Source organism: Myiozetetes cayanensis, unplaced genomic scaffold (genome assembly GCF_022539395.1).
Source record: "Myiozetetes cayanensis isolate MyiCay16 unplaced genomic scaffold, myiCay2020 scf19, whole genome shotgun sequence".
NCBI lineage: Eukaryota > Metazoa > Chordata > Aves > Passeriformes > Tyrannidae > Myiozetetes > Myiozetetes cayanensis.
The window spans coordinates 2,533,777-2,549,404 of NW_026087400.1; the positions used below are offsets into that span (position 1 = coordinate 2,533,777).

At 61.1% G+C, this 15,628-nt stretch overlaps 1 protein-coding gene across 2 annotated transcripts; it reads right to left on the minus strand.

Moving 5' to 3' along the window:
* Positions 1–9,514: 9,514 nt before the first annotated feature.
* Positions 9,515–15,245, minus strand: CD40 (CD40 molecule). Of its 2 annotated transcripts, none has more exons than XM_050313831.1 (9): positions 15,190–15,245; positions 13,923–14,004; positions 13,243–13,368; positions 12,989–13,132; positions 12,680–12,779; positions 11,669–11,730; positions 11,309–11,407; positions 10,865–10,890; positions 9,515–10,460 (listed from the first exon to the last, which is right to left on the minus strand). In XM_050313831.1, exons 1-9 carry the CDS (start codon positions 15,238–15,240, stop codon positions 10,383–10,385), a joined length of 768 nt encoding a protein of 255 aa, XP_050169788.1. In that variant the 5' UTR covers positions 15,241–15,245; the 3' UTR covers positions 9,515–10,382. The 2 variants fall into 2 exon arrangements, with proteins under 2 accessions (XP_050169788.1, XP_050169786.1); XM_050313829.1 differs by having other exon boundaries at positions 9,518–10,532.
* Between the last annotated feature and the right edge of the window lie 383 nt (positions 15,246–15,628).

A 15,628-nucleotide genomic window follows, 5' to 3' on the forward strand; every position in this document is an offset into this window, starting at 1 on the left:
TTCCCCTAACTGCCTGGCAGCGCCACTGGAACCTCTCCAAAGCACCAGGGAGCAAAGCACCTAAATCTCTCCTGCCAGGCCCTCCGGAGATGTCCCCCTTTATTCACAACTGCTTTTTAATTGCCTTTTGTCAATTACAGCGAGATGGATCGGGTTCCTCGGGGAGGCAGCAATTAGCGCAGGGATGAATGCCGAGGCAGCCAAGCTCCCTCTGCACGCAGCAGCGGTGATTTGTAAACCTGTCACCCAGGCACCGAGCTCCGCTCCCCGTCACGGCCTCAAGGCAGCGGGAGCACCGTGCACACCTGCCCCGGAGCGACAGGACCTGGCACCCACCCCAGCCTCTCCCTGCCGTGCCCCCCTCGCTGCGGCTCCAAGGAGGGGGTGTCCAGCTGGTGTGTGTGCCCCCTGCCCATGGATAGTGGGGCGCATGCAGGGCTGGGGGGGTGAGGACAAGGACAAGAAGCTGGGGCCAGTGGGGAGCTGGTTTGGACAGGCTGGGCAGCAGAAGCCCCTCTGGATGGAGCACCATCCCTGCCAGAAAGAATTAACACCTACAGTTTCCAGCTGGCTGTGGCCAGCCTCCTAATTAGGTTTGGTGACAACGGCAATTAGTCATCCGGGTTCCCCGGTGCGGTGCCTGTGACGCGCAGGGAGCTCTGACCAGGTCGCTGCTCTCCACCCTGAGATTCCAGGTGTCCTGCCCATGGCTCAGTCTGCACGGACACACTGCCTGCTGCTGCCCAGCCACCACAGCCTACTGTCCTTGAGCTCGGGATGCTCTCATTCATCCCAAATCCATCCAAAATTCATCCCTCCAGATAATCTGGTTGGTCATGGGACATCCTGGGCAGGGGTTGTCTTGGTTGCACCCAGAGGCACAGCCTGCCAGGGACTTGCTCTCCCTCAGTCCTGTTGCTTCCTGGCACTCACTTGTGACTCTCACCATCCTGGTCCCAGCTCTGCAGAGCTTTGGGCACCAGGGACATGTGGCCATCAGCCCATGCTGGGCCTGCAGCGACCACTGCCTGTTGTCCATGAATTCCCCCTGTTCTCCCTCTCTGCTTCATGGCTTTTGTCTAATTCCCTACGCCCCTTTCCTATTTTTCTTCTTGACAGAAGCAGCAGGCTCGTGAATCCAAAGACTCCAAAGCCCTTTCTTGTAGCTGTAGACTAAATTTCCCAGCTTAGTGTCTGCTGGCCTCTGGCTCAGTCACTGGGCACAGGTGTCCTCCCATCCCCAGGAGCAGCAGGCAGTCCTGGTGGTGCTGGAGCCTGGGATCCACACAGGGGCGTGGGGCAATCCCTGCCAGCTGAGCTGAACCTAACTGAGCTGAGCCCTGCCAGCCCCCCAGGCCATGACAGGCGAAGAGAAGGGATGAATCTTGTGTGGCCCAGCAGTCAAACTCTGCCGAGCGTCCCCCAGCTCCTGCTTCCCTCGCTCTGCTCCGTCCTTGACCCCGGGGAGGGTGCAGCATGTGGAGGGAGCCCGGCTGCTCTAATTAAACCATGTTTGCAAACTCCCATGGCAAGCATCACTAATTATAATTAGGGAGAGCAGATCTGCCTTCCCTGCCTCTTGGACACGTGAACAAACTCCCTGCATGCCGACCAGGCTCGGAGGGCACTGAGGGCCAGCACACGGCTCTGCTCATCATCTCCTGGGCTGGGCACATCCCAGGGACAGACCCTGCAGAGCCACAGCACCATGGGGGCCCTTGGGCCAGGGGTGCCAGGCCTGGGGCAGAGCACCACAGTGCATCTGGCACCAACCCCTCCACCCGGGCATGCATGGCGTGACTGCACCCCACTCCCTCAGCACGCACTCTTCATGCTTGAACCACTGGCCTAACGATTTCAGGTTTTTTCCCCATTTTCCTGTATTATTATTTGTCGTCGTTCCTGTTGCAGTTCAGTGACCATGAATTATTGAGCGTCTGCTTGCTCAGTAACTCTTTACTTCCACCTCGGCACACTGCCGCCTGCGCGGGACGGCCGCCAGCTCCTGCCCCCGGCCCCTCCTGCTGCCGCGGGACCCCTCGCCACGCTCCGCACGTGGCACAGCCCCGCACACTGCCAGGGCTGCTGAGGAGGGGCCACACCGGCCCTGGGTCCTGCAAAAGGCCTTTCCTCAGCTCCCCTCTGTTGGTTTTGGGGGGATGCAGGAACCTCTCAGCCATGGGAACCCCATCTGGGGCATGGGATGCTCTGGGATGCACTGGGGGGCTTTGCAGTGAGCGCTCGTGGGGCAGCGCTCACACGCACGAGGAGGGATTGCCTCACACCTGTCCCTGCTGTCAGGAACTCCGTGCCCATCCCTGCACAGGACATGTTGGCACTTGCTGAGCTGTCTCGGTGCTGGTGGCAGGACAGGGGCTGAAGCCGGAGTTTTTCCAGGAGCGAGGAGGCTCCTGGTGGTTGATAGTGCCTGACCAGGCCACCAAGGCACAGGGAGGGCTCAGGCAGAGCCTGTTGGTGCCCCACGGCACAAGCACTGGGGATGACCAAGGGAGGCTTGTGCCAGCATCCAGCCCATCCTGGGATGGTAAGACTGGGCTTTCCCAGGCCTGAGGAATGTGTCCCTCCCCTGTGCCATACTCAAGATGCATTTACCAGGGGAGGAAGGGAGTCCCTGGGTTTAACAAGCCCTGTGGGCAGCCCTAGGTGGGTGCAAGGACACAAGTACAGCCTGTGCCAGTGCTGGCAGCACTGGGGCAGCCAAAGTGGCTATGTCCCGGAGCTGCTGCCCCTGCAGAGCTGCTGCTTTCCCTGCACTGCTTTTGTAGTTGGGGCAGAGCTGAGAAATCTCTGCTGGTACTGTGGGATTTCACAGACATGAAGGATAAAGTCTCTGCACTCCCACAGCTACCTTTTCTGAGCAGTGCAACACTCAGATACCTCTGAACCGCTATTAAGCACCTGGTGCTGGTTTGTCTTTGCAACCGTGTCCCCTAAATAAATCCCTTCCCCATGCTGAGCTGTGCTAATGGCCTATTGTTAAATGGCCAGTCAGTGCACTGTAAGCTGAAGTCATTATTTTTCCGACTCATCACAGGAAAAAAATATCTCTCCAGTATCCCCCTTGTAGGAGAAGACAAACTGGGAAGCTGCCCCTTGCCCTGAAACATCAGATGGAGGTCCTCAGGCCTCAGAGGAAGCAGCAACAGTTTGCTGTTATTCAGTCACACCAGGAATCTCTCTGGTGGGACAGGATGGCACCAGGGCTGGGGAGCAGCGCCCTCTCCACCACATGGCAGCAGCTCCTCTGTCGGGATGGTCTGGCAGCACCCACAGGACACATGTGTGCCTGGCACTGCCTCCTGCCCGCGCCCTGGCCTGGCTGCTCCCTGACCCCCGCGCCTGTCTCCGTCTGCCGCCGTCTCGCACGTAAGCGGCTCCCTGGGAGACTCGCTCCATTTTTTTCCTTTAACCTTGAAATGCAATTTCCTCCCCAAAATACCCTTTTTCCTGTAAACAACATCTCTTTAGTGAGATTACAGCAGAAATCCCTGAGCCACCGGGTCCTGGGCGCTTTATCAGCCGGTGAGCCCCATCCGTCACGGCCACGCGTGTGTTCCCGGCGCCCCGCCCTTGCCGACGGGTGATGGTCTTTTCATCATTTTTACAGATTTATTTTACAATAATTTAATTTCATCCTCAGCCCTGGGAAGACGAATTGGCCCCTGATGTGACTGGGGATTCAGAGCCAGTCTCATAAATTTGCCGCCTCTACACAAAGCTCTATTTGGAGTCTCCACCGCAGCTGTGAGCAAGAGTCCTTAAACAACGGGGGACGGGCTGTAAATCCCACATGTGGTGGAGGGATGCTGGGCTATTCCCTGAGTCTCAGCCCAGATTGGTGGCTCTGGGTGGCTGCAGGACCAGCACAGGGCACAGGGCAGGGCGTGGGGCAGACAGGAGAGGTCTCCCGCAGCACAGCGTGCCAGCAGTGCCCGTGTGCTGGGGCTGTCACTGCGCTGCCAGGGTGCCATCTGCCCACACAGGCACCACTGCTGGTGGCCCCAGAGTGGCGAGTGCGCAGGACACATCTCTGCCAGCACATGCCTCGCTTCCTGAGTCACCAGAGCCGGTGCTGTGCCGGGCACAGGCGTCAGGGTGGTGCCACTGGCCCTGCCACCGAGCTTTGTGTGTTCCTGCACATCTGTGCTCGACGCATCTGGGACTCACTGTGCTTTCGCTGCAAGAGGCTTGCCAATGTAATTAAACTCGAGTGACTCCCCTGCCCTCAGGCACAGCCCCTCATTTCCCTTTGATTTATTATGTCTTCTTAATTTATTTAAATGAGCCTCGGTGTTTGCACAGGCTGGGAGGGGGCTGGCTGGAGCTCTAATTGCCGGAGCGATGGGAAGGTGGCAGGAGGGCTCCTGGGGCTCAGCCCAGCCCCAGACCTGCATGGAGCGGCAGGGTGATGCACTGTGGGGCAGGGGGCTTGGCCAGACCCCCAGCTGAGCCCCAGGCATGGGAAGTGCCTTTGGAGTGAAGCTTCCCTTGCGTGTGGTGGTGGTTTGGCCCCCCAACTGTGCCAGTGCCTGGGGATCCCCTCAGTGGGGCTCTGTGGGAAAGGCTGAGCAGCTTTTGGGGTCAGTGTAGGGGCACCCCCCTGGGGCACTGCAGGGCAGCGTCAGAAGAGCCTGTGGCACAGCTCCAAGGGGTCAGTCTGTGCTTGAGGCCAGTGGAGGTTCCTCTCACTCCCTCCATCCGTTCCTCCTGCTTCCCCGTGGCCCCGCTCCCCCGGCTCCTGAAGGAGCTCCGGGTGAGCAGGCAATGCTCCCCCTGCCTGCCCCGCGCCTGTGCGGCCTCATGCCCGGCTGGGCTCCGTGCCGCCGGCCCTGCCATCCCCAGCCTGTGTTTGCACAGCTGATTGTTCCCGGCTCGGCGTACTGCCTTGCACTTGTCCCCGTTGAATTTCATCCTATTTTTTCCAGTCCATTTCTCCAATTTGTCAAGATCATTTGGAATTCTAATCCTGTCCTCCAAGATACTTGTAGTCCCTCCCAGCTTCATGTCATCTGCAAATTTAATAAGCACTTTCTCTGTTCCATCATCCAGGTCCTTAATGAAAACATTGAGCAAACCAGAACCAGGGCAAGCCCTTCGCCATCCGAGCAGCCCGACACGTTCCGTGCTCACCGTGCTCTGCCCAAACGTCTTGGGAAAGGGTGCCAGACCTTTGCCATGCTGGCTGTGCCTCACTGCATCCCCCAGCTCACGTGGGACCTCTCTGCTCCGCTGCCCTGGAGTGGTGCTGGGACCAGTGTGTGCTGCCCACATCAGGGAGCCGGTGTTGGGCTGAGGCTGGGAGGGGACGGGGGTTTGTCTCCAGGAGGGCTCCAGTTCAAGCTGGCACTATCTGGCAGAGTGCCAATGCCTGGGGCCAGCCTCCGTGTGCTGAACACCACAGGGCCATGCCCTACAAACCCTTCTGTGGGACGTGCCAGCAGTGCAAGGAGGGTGCAAGGAGGGTGTGTGGAGAGGCAGAGGTGCATCCTGAGCTGGGGTGCGTGGCAGTGACCATGGCTACAAGTGGGGTGCTGAGGGGAACAGGTGTCCAACAGTGGGAGGGCAAGAAGCCCTTCACCCAGGTAGTCAGAGGGGGCCCAGGGGCAGCAGAGCAGCCCTGACAGGGCCGTTCTTCCCCCGCTCACAGCTACCCACCTAAATTTCCTCCAGGTGAGGCTCTGCCCAACCCTGCTGTGTGGCAGGGACCTGAAGCCAGCCAGGAGAAGCTGTCTCATGTGCCACCCCTGGCCACAGCCATCTCCTTTCTTTAATTGATTGTAGAAAGCAATTTACAAAATACAAACTGCTGCCTGTGCCAAGCCCTGCATGTCCAGGCAAAGCCTAATTTCACAGTAAAATTTCAAGTGCAATGAATGGCTTTTCCCAGCACCAGTCCATGTTCAAGCCAAGAGCTTTGCAGGCTGCATGGACCGCACTGAGTAGCCCAGAAATGGCTCTTCACTGCCCTGCAGAGCACACAGCTCCCCAAGGCTGGCTGTCCTGATGGCCATGGCACCTCTGCCAGCACTCACTGGACTGGTGTGGCTCTGTGGGACCACCATGGCTGCAGCTTGGTCTGAGGAGACCCACAAGCCCCAAATCTCCAAGCAGACAGCTGGATGCCGCAGGCATTCCGCATGCTCCGTGTGGCCGCCGGGGAGGTGGCCCAGCAGGGCTGGCCAGTGCTGCGGTAGTGGGGGCTCAGCTGAGAGCTGGTGCTCCCAGCCCTGGCTCCTTTCATGTCAAAGTCATAATTTCATGGTCAGGGTCTGGGAGGCTTGTACAAACAGATGCATTAATTCTGCATTTAGTGATACAGGAATAATTGGTGTCACATCAATTAGATCGGTTCTTGGATACTGCAGTGATAAGTGCTGTGCAGAGGCCCCTGGGCTGCAGGATGTGAGGAATTCCAGCGGTGAGCGAGGCTGGTGGGGTTGGCAGCAGTGGGCAGAGCGGGGTTGGCAGGGATGTTGGGTGCCGGGAGAGCAGCAGAAGCTTTTGGCCTTTGCAGGAGAGTAGTGAGGCTTGGGGCTCTCACAGTAGTCAGTGCCTAGAGCTGCTGTGCTGGGGGACACTGAACAGCCTGGGGGTGCAGGGGGAAGGGCTGGTAACGTGGCAAACCTCTGAGCATAATGCCCCAGTCGTCCCATCACGGTGCTCCTCTGTGTCAAGCCACTTGCTGGGCACCTAGTTCATCATCATCATCATCCACTGTATCCCTTATCCCTGTGGGGGAACAGGACTTTGCAGGCATGGTGGATTTTACTGGCTCGCTGCTCCCCATCCCACCAGCTAATGGGAAAAGGCTCAGGTGGGTCTCAGGCAGCGTGGAGACCCCCTGTGCTCACACTCCTACAGCGCAGATCGGCACTGTCAGCCCCATCCCCTCTGCGGATTGTAGGCAGAGGTAATTTGCAGATGACAAATATCCCTGACAGTAAATATTTTTCCCACCCTCATCTCTCTACAAGCAGATAAGGTGGCAGCACTGTGGCAATACGGTTGCTGGAGGGAGACAAACTCTTTGGCAGACTTAAAAGTCTATTGTGTCCCCGCAATTATTTATAGATAAAGAGAAGAAAGCCAATAAGCAGAGAATGGGGCTGCACAGCTGCATTTGTTATGACGATGATGATGATGTTATCTCTCCCTCACACCCACGCACACGTATCTCCAGTGTGTGGAAACTCGCTGTTGGCAACAATCAAATCCCTATCCGGGACAAGGCAGGACAGGCTGGAGGCTTCGCCCTCTCCTCACTGACTTGTACCCAGCCTGTTTTGCACCAAACACACAACTCCAGCAGCTTCTCCCAGTGAGCCACGGAGCCACAGCACCCACAGGGCCCTGGGGTACCCATGCCACAGTGCAGTCCTTCCTTGGGGCACCCTGAGCTGCTGCCTCTTTGTTCCTGGCTGCAGCAGGATGTGGAGACCACGAGGCATTCACCTCGTTAAAACAGCCCCTGGGGTGCTGGGTGCCTTGCAGTGAGGGTCTGGGGTTTTGTGCACGGAATATGGGACTGTCTGGGTCCTCACCAGCTCGTGCAGCAGGACTGCAGGGTGTGGGTGCTCCCCGCTGCTGGGCAGGGTGCAGGGGTGAGTCTGTCACCTCTCCCTGCTCCACACAGCCAGGACCTCCTCTCCCATCCTACACCACTGCTGAGAACAGAAGCGGGGGTGTTTGGAGGGATTAACTGACGTGGCAGGCATGGGCGATGGAGGTCGCTGCCGGTGAGCAGTTTCTGCAGCCGGTGGAGCAGAGACACCCTGAGTGAGAAACATTGACTGCAGTGTGCGAAGGGGTCGGGAAGCACCACGTTCTCCCTGTTCAGTGAGTGCTGCAGGAGCCCAGGGAGAGGGCCAGGGGACTGGCAGGGCTGGATGCACAGAAGGGAAGGGCAAGGAAGTCGCGTGCTCAAGGCCTGGGGTGCAGGGCACCGGGGTCCACGGGGAGCTGTCATGCGTGTGGCACTGGCACCCTTGACTAGCCCGTGTCTCCCCATGTCCCAGGGTCCTGTATGGCATCACCTGGCTGCTGCAGGGCCAGGAGCCCCACCACTCCCCCAGGCACGCACAATCACTGCTCCACCCCAGGACTGGGACTGCAGGAGGGGTGTGCACCCCTGCCAAGCGCTCAGCCCTGTCTCAGTGGGATCCCCATCCTGGGAAAGCCCTGGGCCAAGCTCTCCAGCTGCAGACAGCATTCAAGACAGTGACTGGGAGCCCTTCACTGGACTGGAGAGAGTGGGATGATTTTTCATTGCTTCCTCATAATAAGAGGACAGGAGTAAGTGACTAGTACAGTCCGTTCACTCGGTAAAGATTTATACAATCACTTCATCCGGTAATTGGTATTCTGGGGAGAAAGAGAGCTGCAGCTCCAGCATCCGCCTCTATTTGTTTTATCTCTGTCTTTCTCTCTTTCTCTCCCCTTTTCAGAATGAGTAATTCTGTCCCTCACAATCCCATTTAAACAGAGCATTTGCAGAGTGAATAATTAGTTACATTCAATTAGGCCTCACACGCTCTCCCTTCTCACTTTGGGGGACAGACAGGCTAATGAGATGGCACGTGTCTGACACGCAGGAGTGGACACCGAACACGCTGTGTGCCAGCAGGGAAGGGTCAGCCCTGGGGGAGGTGGCCCCAGAGGGGCCAGCCCACCACTGTGGGGAGACAGTCCTTAGGGGGCCATTTGGGGCCAAAGGCTTCATGTTTGGGGCCAAAGACTCTGCATCTGTGGCCCACACGACACCAGCCTGCTCAACCAGCAGGGTCAGGGTAACACCTGTCCCCAGGAGTGGGTGTTCTCTAGGCTGGTGCCAAGGGAACGCTGCCCAGGCTGGGAGCACCCCACCAGCAGTGCTGGGAACGCTGAGCCCTGAGAGGAGGGAAAGCTCCTGACATGCTTTTATCTCCCTTATTAAACCTAACATTAGGTTTTAAGAGGACCCTTAAATAATGTGCCACTGCCTGCGCAGGCAGTCGCTCCATGTTCCAGCTGCTCCTGCTCTGGGATTTATGGCCTTTGCTCTGTCGTGCTGCCTGTGCTCAGGTGGCGGTGGGTCATGGGTTGTGGCTGCTCCCGGTACCTGAAGACTGCAGTGGGCTTGGTGCCACTGAAGTCCAGGCCACAGCAGCTCTGCTGCTGCCCCCCAGCACCCTGCAGTGGGATGGACCCCACTTGTACATCTGCTGCTGGAGCAGCGAGGCGAGATCACAGAGCTGCCTGCTGCAGGCAGCCCTGTCTGCACCCTCGGTTCCCCGTGGGCCCAGATAGAGTGTGCTCCTGAGTTCCTGGGGCCACCGTGGGGGTCAGCACAGCTAGTGGAGGCTTTCCCTCTCTCCCCTGGTTAAAGCATCTGTCTTGGGAGCACCTGCTCCATCCCCCGAGCATCAGACCTGGGAGCGGCGGTCCCGGGGGCGCTGGTTGCTCACTCATAGGGGGTGAATAATGACGTTTAATCACAGGTTTTTGCCAGCGGTGGGTGGAGGGTGACGGAGCGCGGCCGCTCCCGCACGTACCGGCGGGTGCGCGGGGGAGCCGCGGGAGGGGGGCCCGCACTGGGCAGTCCCGGGTCCAGTGCCCCCCGAACCCGCCCGGAGCCCACGCGGGGCGGGGCGGGGGCGGGCGGTGCCGGTGCCGCCCCGCGCAGCCCGCGCCGGTCCCGCAGCACCATCTCCCGGCCGCCGCACGCCGGTGTCCGCGCTCCGAACCCGAACCCGACCCCCGCCCCGTCCCAGAGCTGAGCCGCGGGCCCGCCGGTTCATCCCACGGAGCCCAGAAGCGCTGGGAGGCACTGGGGGACCGAGCCGGTTCGAGGTACCCGGTGCCCTGCCCTGGCAGCAGCACCCGCCGGGCCCCGCTCCAGCACGGGTGGCACTTCCACAGCCCCCTGGACAGGCGGCTGAGCCGTGGTGGTCCCACACCTGCAGCCCCCACTCCTGGCCATGGCATGCCCAGCATGCAGGGAGACTCTGAGCTGCGGTGTCACCATCAGCTGTCACACCCTGCTGTGGCAGCCCTGGAGGGTGCACCAGGCTCTGCCAGGGGTCAGCAGGGGAGCAGCCACGCTGGGCTTCACTGCAGCACCTGGTTGGGCAGCAGGATGGGACAGAGCCTTGTTCCATGTCCCTGTGCGGGTAGCCAAGCCTCGCTCCACCAGGGCAGCCCTGGGCAGGTGGCCAGACCAGGCGCTGGCTGTGGCAGTATTCCCGTGGGGTGGTCGTGCCATGGTCCACTGCAGCATCACATCACTTGCAGCCAGGCCAGATGCCAGATTTCCTCCCCAGCTGGAGAGGGGACAGAGGAGATGGTGCTGTTCCCAGTCTGTGCTCCTGCTGGATGGTGCGCCCTCACACCATCTCCTGCTCCGAGATGCGGCTCTCCTTGCCATCCTCCTGGGCCACGGGCTGGCCCCTGAGTAGGGTCTCCTGCACAGGCAAGACATTCTCATCCACCTCCGTGGGCTGCTGGGTATCTGCGTTCTCTCCGGGCATCCCAGCCTTTATATGCACAGGGGAGGGGTCAGGGGCACGCAGCTACATCCCCCCCACCTCTGCACCTGTGCCTTTCCACAGGCTCCTGCTACACTGCCATGACTGCCACAGTGTTGCTCTGTGTGCGTCCCTCCCAAATGCTCAGCACTTGCCAGCAGTCCCCCAGGGTTGCCCCAGCCCTTGTCCTGCCCCCAGCTAGGCAGCCCAGTTCAGCCCCCACCCCTACTGCCCTGCAAAGCCACAGCCCCTGCTCTGCTGATGGCACATCCCCAGCTGCGCCCAGGAGGGATCCCAACCCACCCAACCTACTGCTGAAGGGGGGCTCTGGGCAGACTCACCTCCTTCTGCACCCGTCGTCTGGAATCTGGATGGAAAGAGGGACAGAGAAGGCTACATTCAGCAGGGAGCACTCCAGCCTCCAGGGAGCTTCCCGGGGTCAGAGCCAGGGCTGGTGCTGCTGCACCACAGGTCCTGCAGCTCACTCGTTGTGCTTGCTCCCACTGCCAGGCTGGGGGGGCTGGGGACCACGGCAGGAGCCAGACTGGACCCACAGGGCACCACCGCTGTACTGGCTCGGGCTGCAGCCGTGCCAAGGCGCCTGCTCCCCAGGACAGAGCCCCTGACCCAGCAGGGCAATGGGCCTGGGGAGCCCTGCCCTGGTGATGTTCCCAGAGGGGCTGCCCTACTCTCAGCAGAGCTGCTGCTGTCCTCCCCTGCTCAGCCCCTCAGCCCTGTATGGCCTCTCTGGCCAAGGCACTGCTTCCCGTGCCCCAGCCCCTCACCTGTGTGGACCAGGCAGTAGATGCAGACGCCCACGAGGCATGTGACGACTGCGGCCGTGATGGGGATCAGCACCGACAGCGAGGAGCGCCTGCTCGACTCTGCGGGGGGAGACGGGGTCAGTGGGGCACCCACGGGACACCCACGGTGACACCGAGTGCCCCAAGCTGCCTCTGCACCAGGCCCAGCCCTGCAGGGATCCCTCACGGGGACAGAGAGGCAGGAAAGCATCACACCAGCCATGCGCTCAGACCCTCCTCTCCCAAAAACACCCAGGGGCAAGGCCAGCTCTTCCGAGTGTTGCCGGAGCCCTGGGAGGTCTCTGCTTTGCACCAGGTGAGCCCTGGGCACCGAGCACTTACCACAGATCACATCCGAGGTGTTTGTCCCTTCCACCTTCAGAGCCAGCCCCTTTTCCTCGCAGCTGCAGGGAAGAAGAAGATCATGTAACCACAGCAGCAGCCCAAACATAAGGAAAGCCCCCAGGCAGGAACAGCTGGGGCTGGGCAGGCACCCAAGCTGTGCCAGAATGAGTCCTGCACTGAGCCTGCCTGCTCCAGGGTGAGTAGCCAGGGACCCCCCCTGACACAGCATGATGGGGACAGCAGGCACACAGCAGCATACCAGCCTGGGATCTTGGTCTGGAGTTGCTGAAACTGCTCAGGATAGGAACAAATTTAGGGACAAGGCACAGGAGGGAGTCAATATTTGAGACCTGCCTGGTCAGGGAGGCCCCAGGGCTTGGGCACTGCAGCTATGACAGAAAAGCTTACAGTGGACTTGATGACAGGCTACAAGTGGCTCCGTGGGGAGGTAATTTCTGGGCACAGATAAAAGCAAAGTGAAATCCAATGGCTGGCAGCTGAAGCAAGACTAATTCAGCCTGGAAACAAGGCTCACGTTTCTACCAGGGTGTACGATTAACCCCTCAAGCAGCTTTCTAAAGACAGGGATGACGTGCCAGCCCATGGCATCCTCAAAGCCAGACTCCCCACGGAGAGGGCTTGTGCCTGGGCGATGACTACAGCCACAGAGAGTGCTGGGAAGGAAACCCTGAGCAGGGAATGAGGCATCCCTTTCACTCCTCATTCCTTGCTCCCAGCACAGATGAACAGGATGGATACCCCTGAAGAGGCGAACACTCTGTGCACATACTGAGGGACAGTCTGGATGTCTGCCTCGACTGCAGCCATGCTGCCCTGAACTTCACCGTGCTCCTAGCCCTGCTCCTCTCGCTCCAGCCCTATGCCAGCCAAATGCTGTGCCCCTCAGAGACCAGCCCAGCTACCCAGTGCTTGAGGCTGCCGAGACCTGCAGCAGAGGATGTGCTAACTGGAGCTGGGGGAAAGACGTGGTCAGCACTCAGACGATACCTTGTCCATGGATGGCACGGCTCAGTTTTAGAAGAGATGCTGGAGAAGGTGCCTTCTGCACAGGGTTCGCAGGGGGATGTCTTCCTTTCCATGGCCTTGGCTGGAGAGGAGCAGAGGTGGCAGGAAGGTCAGTAGGGGCTGTGGGGGGCAAGGGGCTGCCGAGGCCAGGTGGGCAGCACGCCCTGTGGCGACGCTATCAGGTGTGGCAGCAGGTACAGCCCTCCCAAAGCCCTGCCAGGGGCACCTTGCTGGGGGAGCCCCTGTTCCCTGCACCACCTGAGGTCGGTGCTGCCAAGGCATCAGACTCACCTGCCACGAAGCCGGAGCCGGGCTGGCAGGGCTGGTTCTCCACGCAGGTCTGGCAGCTGGTGTCCGAGCAGTGCGTGCCAGGCTGGCACTGGCACACCGTGTTGTGTGTGGCATTTCCATGTGTCTTCACGATGAGCCCGGCGTCTGGGCAAAGGGAGAGCAGGCAAGGTGAGACAGCCGGCAGGTGAACCTGGGAGGACGTCAGCCCCTGCAGTCCCCACAGGTTGGGACCAGTGGGCACAGGGACCACTTACGGTGTTCACAGACTTCATGAGGAGCACAGTGCTTCTCCTTGGTCCAGCCCTGCTGATAGTGCCCGTCCTCACACAGGGTGCAGACAGACTTTTCTGTTTCACTGCACTCAGAGACCAGCTTTTCCCCTGCAATAGATGCTTGGTGACCAGAGGGTAAGGGGGCTTCCCCTCTTTTTAGGCATCATCTCTGCCAGCAGGACAGTGGAGTGCTGGTGGCTGTGGGCACTGGGTCTGCTGTAGCATTGTGCTCAGTAGCCAGGACTGCAGGAGCCAGTTTGCCTGCTGGCTGTACATGCTGAAGGGGCCAAGGCAGGGAGGGAGGGCTGTGGGGGCACTCGAGCACTCCAGGGACTGGGGAACAATCTGACAGTGACAGCAGGAGCTGGCAAATGCCACCACAGTTTGCTAGTGCCAGTGGCAGCACTCTCACAGCAAGCCACCTTCGCCATGGGGTCCTGTGGCTGCAAGAGTACAGACAGTCCCAAGAGAGCTGTGGCAGATTTGGTGAGGTCCAGGGGGTCTCCTAGAGTACCCACAAGGTCCCAGTTGCTCTAGCACTGAGATGGCACAGGGAGGGGACGCTGTCAGCACTGCTGGCAAAGGGGTGGAGGGGCTCAGTCACACTGAGCTGGGCCCTGGCACAGCCCAGCCACAAGGTCTCCAGCAAGGGGTTTCCATACCTGGCTGACACCGGTTGCAGCACCTGCCCTTGTACTCATACTGCTTATCAGAGCACGTTAAGGCATCACCAGGCTCCCAGCACTGGAAGAAACAGGACCTGTGAATTCATACCCAGCACTCCCACACCGCTGCGCTTCCACAGGCACTGTGCGTGTTAACCTGCACCCCGAGGTGAGGGTTTCCTCACACCACTCTTCCCACGCCTGCACTAACCACAGACCGCAGCAGCCACCCACTGCCTGATGCCATCAGTGCTCTCTTTGAAGTGGAGTGGCAGCAATTCCGGTAGGATGTCCCCACGGTTCCTCAGATTTCCTACTAGATGGTGATTGGTACATAACCCTGCGCCCCTGCCAACAGCGCTCTGGTCACAGGCTGAGGGAGCAGCATTCACCCAGCTTCCGTACCCAGAGCACTGACAGCCCCTTCCCGAGGCTGATGCACTGCCCCTAAGGGACAGGAAAGCCCCAGGCAAGCGCATCATCCATGCAAAGCTTGCCAGGGCCTGGCCTTGCTCCTCCTGGCAGGGGACTGCCCGCACAAGGAAGGGTGGAGAGGGAGCAGGGAATGAGCCCTTGGGCCAGCTGGAGTGCAGGAGAGCACCCAAAGCACCGTTCCTCGCACAGAACCAGCCCCTCGCTGCCCACCCCCAGTATCCCGGCAGCTCCCGGTGGACCCGCCTGAGCCTGGCCATCCCGGGGAGTGCGAGAGGGCTGCGGGGCGGTGGGCAGCAGGCCAGGGAGAGCCGGGCCGAGGGTGCCATGGGCGAGAACCCAGCACCACCGGACAGTGCCGACCCCCGTGAGTCCCTCGAGCGTCCCCACCTCGGGGGGTCAGCGATGGGGCCGCGGGGGGAGTGAAAGGGGTGCAGGCAGCCGGTTCCAGCGCCCCCGCCCGCCTGGGGGTCCCGACCGAGGATCCCGGGTGGGGACCCCCGGGCCGGCTCCGGGCTGGGCTGGGCTGCCGGGCCCGCGCCCTCGGGGCAAAGCGAAAGCGCGTGGGAAGGGGGACCTGGAGAGGAGCCCGGCCAGCCCATCCCGCTCCTCCGCCCCGGCAGGCCGGACCGACGGACCCGACCCGGCCCGGCAGCGCTGCCGGTCCCGCCGCCGCCCTCGCACGGCCCCGGGACTGCCCGGGGAGACGGGCTGGAGAGGCCAGACGGGTCCCCTTCCCGGAAAGCCCGCCGGGGAGGGAGGGAGCGCCCAGCCACTGCCCCTATCGCGATCCCTGCCCCGATCCCGATCTCCCCGTCGCGGCACCACTCACGCCCAGCAGCGCCAGCGCGGAGAGGAGCCCCAGCAGCCCCGGGCGGTTCATGGCGCTGAGCCCCGGCCGTCGCCGCCGCCCTAAGAACGGCCGGGTCCGTTCCCGCCCAGGAAGGGGCGTTGGGCCGCCCTCCCCGGGGCTTCCCCGCCGCCCCCGAGGCCGGGACAGCTCTCCCCGCCCGACCCTCCCCAACCGCCGCGCTGCCCACCCGGCCCGCGGGCAAGGGCAGTGCCAACCGGGACCCCCGGCCCGGGGTCACGGGCAGGGGCAGGAGCAGGGGCTGGGGTCGTCCGCGGGGAGGGGAGCTCCTGTGCAGACCCCTCCCCCGGCAGGACCTCCAGGTTTCACTTCTGTTTTCCCAGCAGCAGCTCAGAGCTGCAGGCTTTGTGAGCACCTCAGAGCTGTGGCCCTGGAGAGCCCCCGTGGCTACGAATCCGGA

What these genes read in the sequence shown, in the direction of transcription:
- CD40 (XM_050313829.1), bottom strand. Translation starts at nt 15,240, where the DNA reads ATGAACCGCCCGGGGCTGCTGGGGCTCCTCTCCGCGCTGGCGCTGCTG. An exon ending in CCGTGCCATCCATGGACAAG is followed by an intron (nt 11,731 to 12,679) that starts GTATCGTCTGAG and finishes TCTTCCCTGCAG; the next exon opens with CTGCGAGGAAAAGGGGCTGG. An exon ending in CACCTCGGATGTGATCTGTG is followed by an intron (nt 11,408 to 11,668) that starts GTAAGTGCTCGG and finishes CTCCCCCCGCAG; the next exon opens with AGTCGAGCAGGCGCTCCTCG.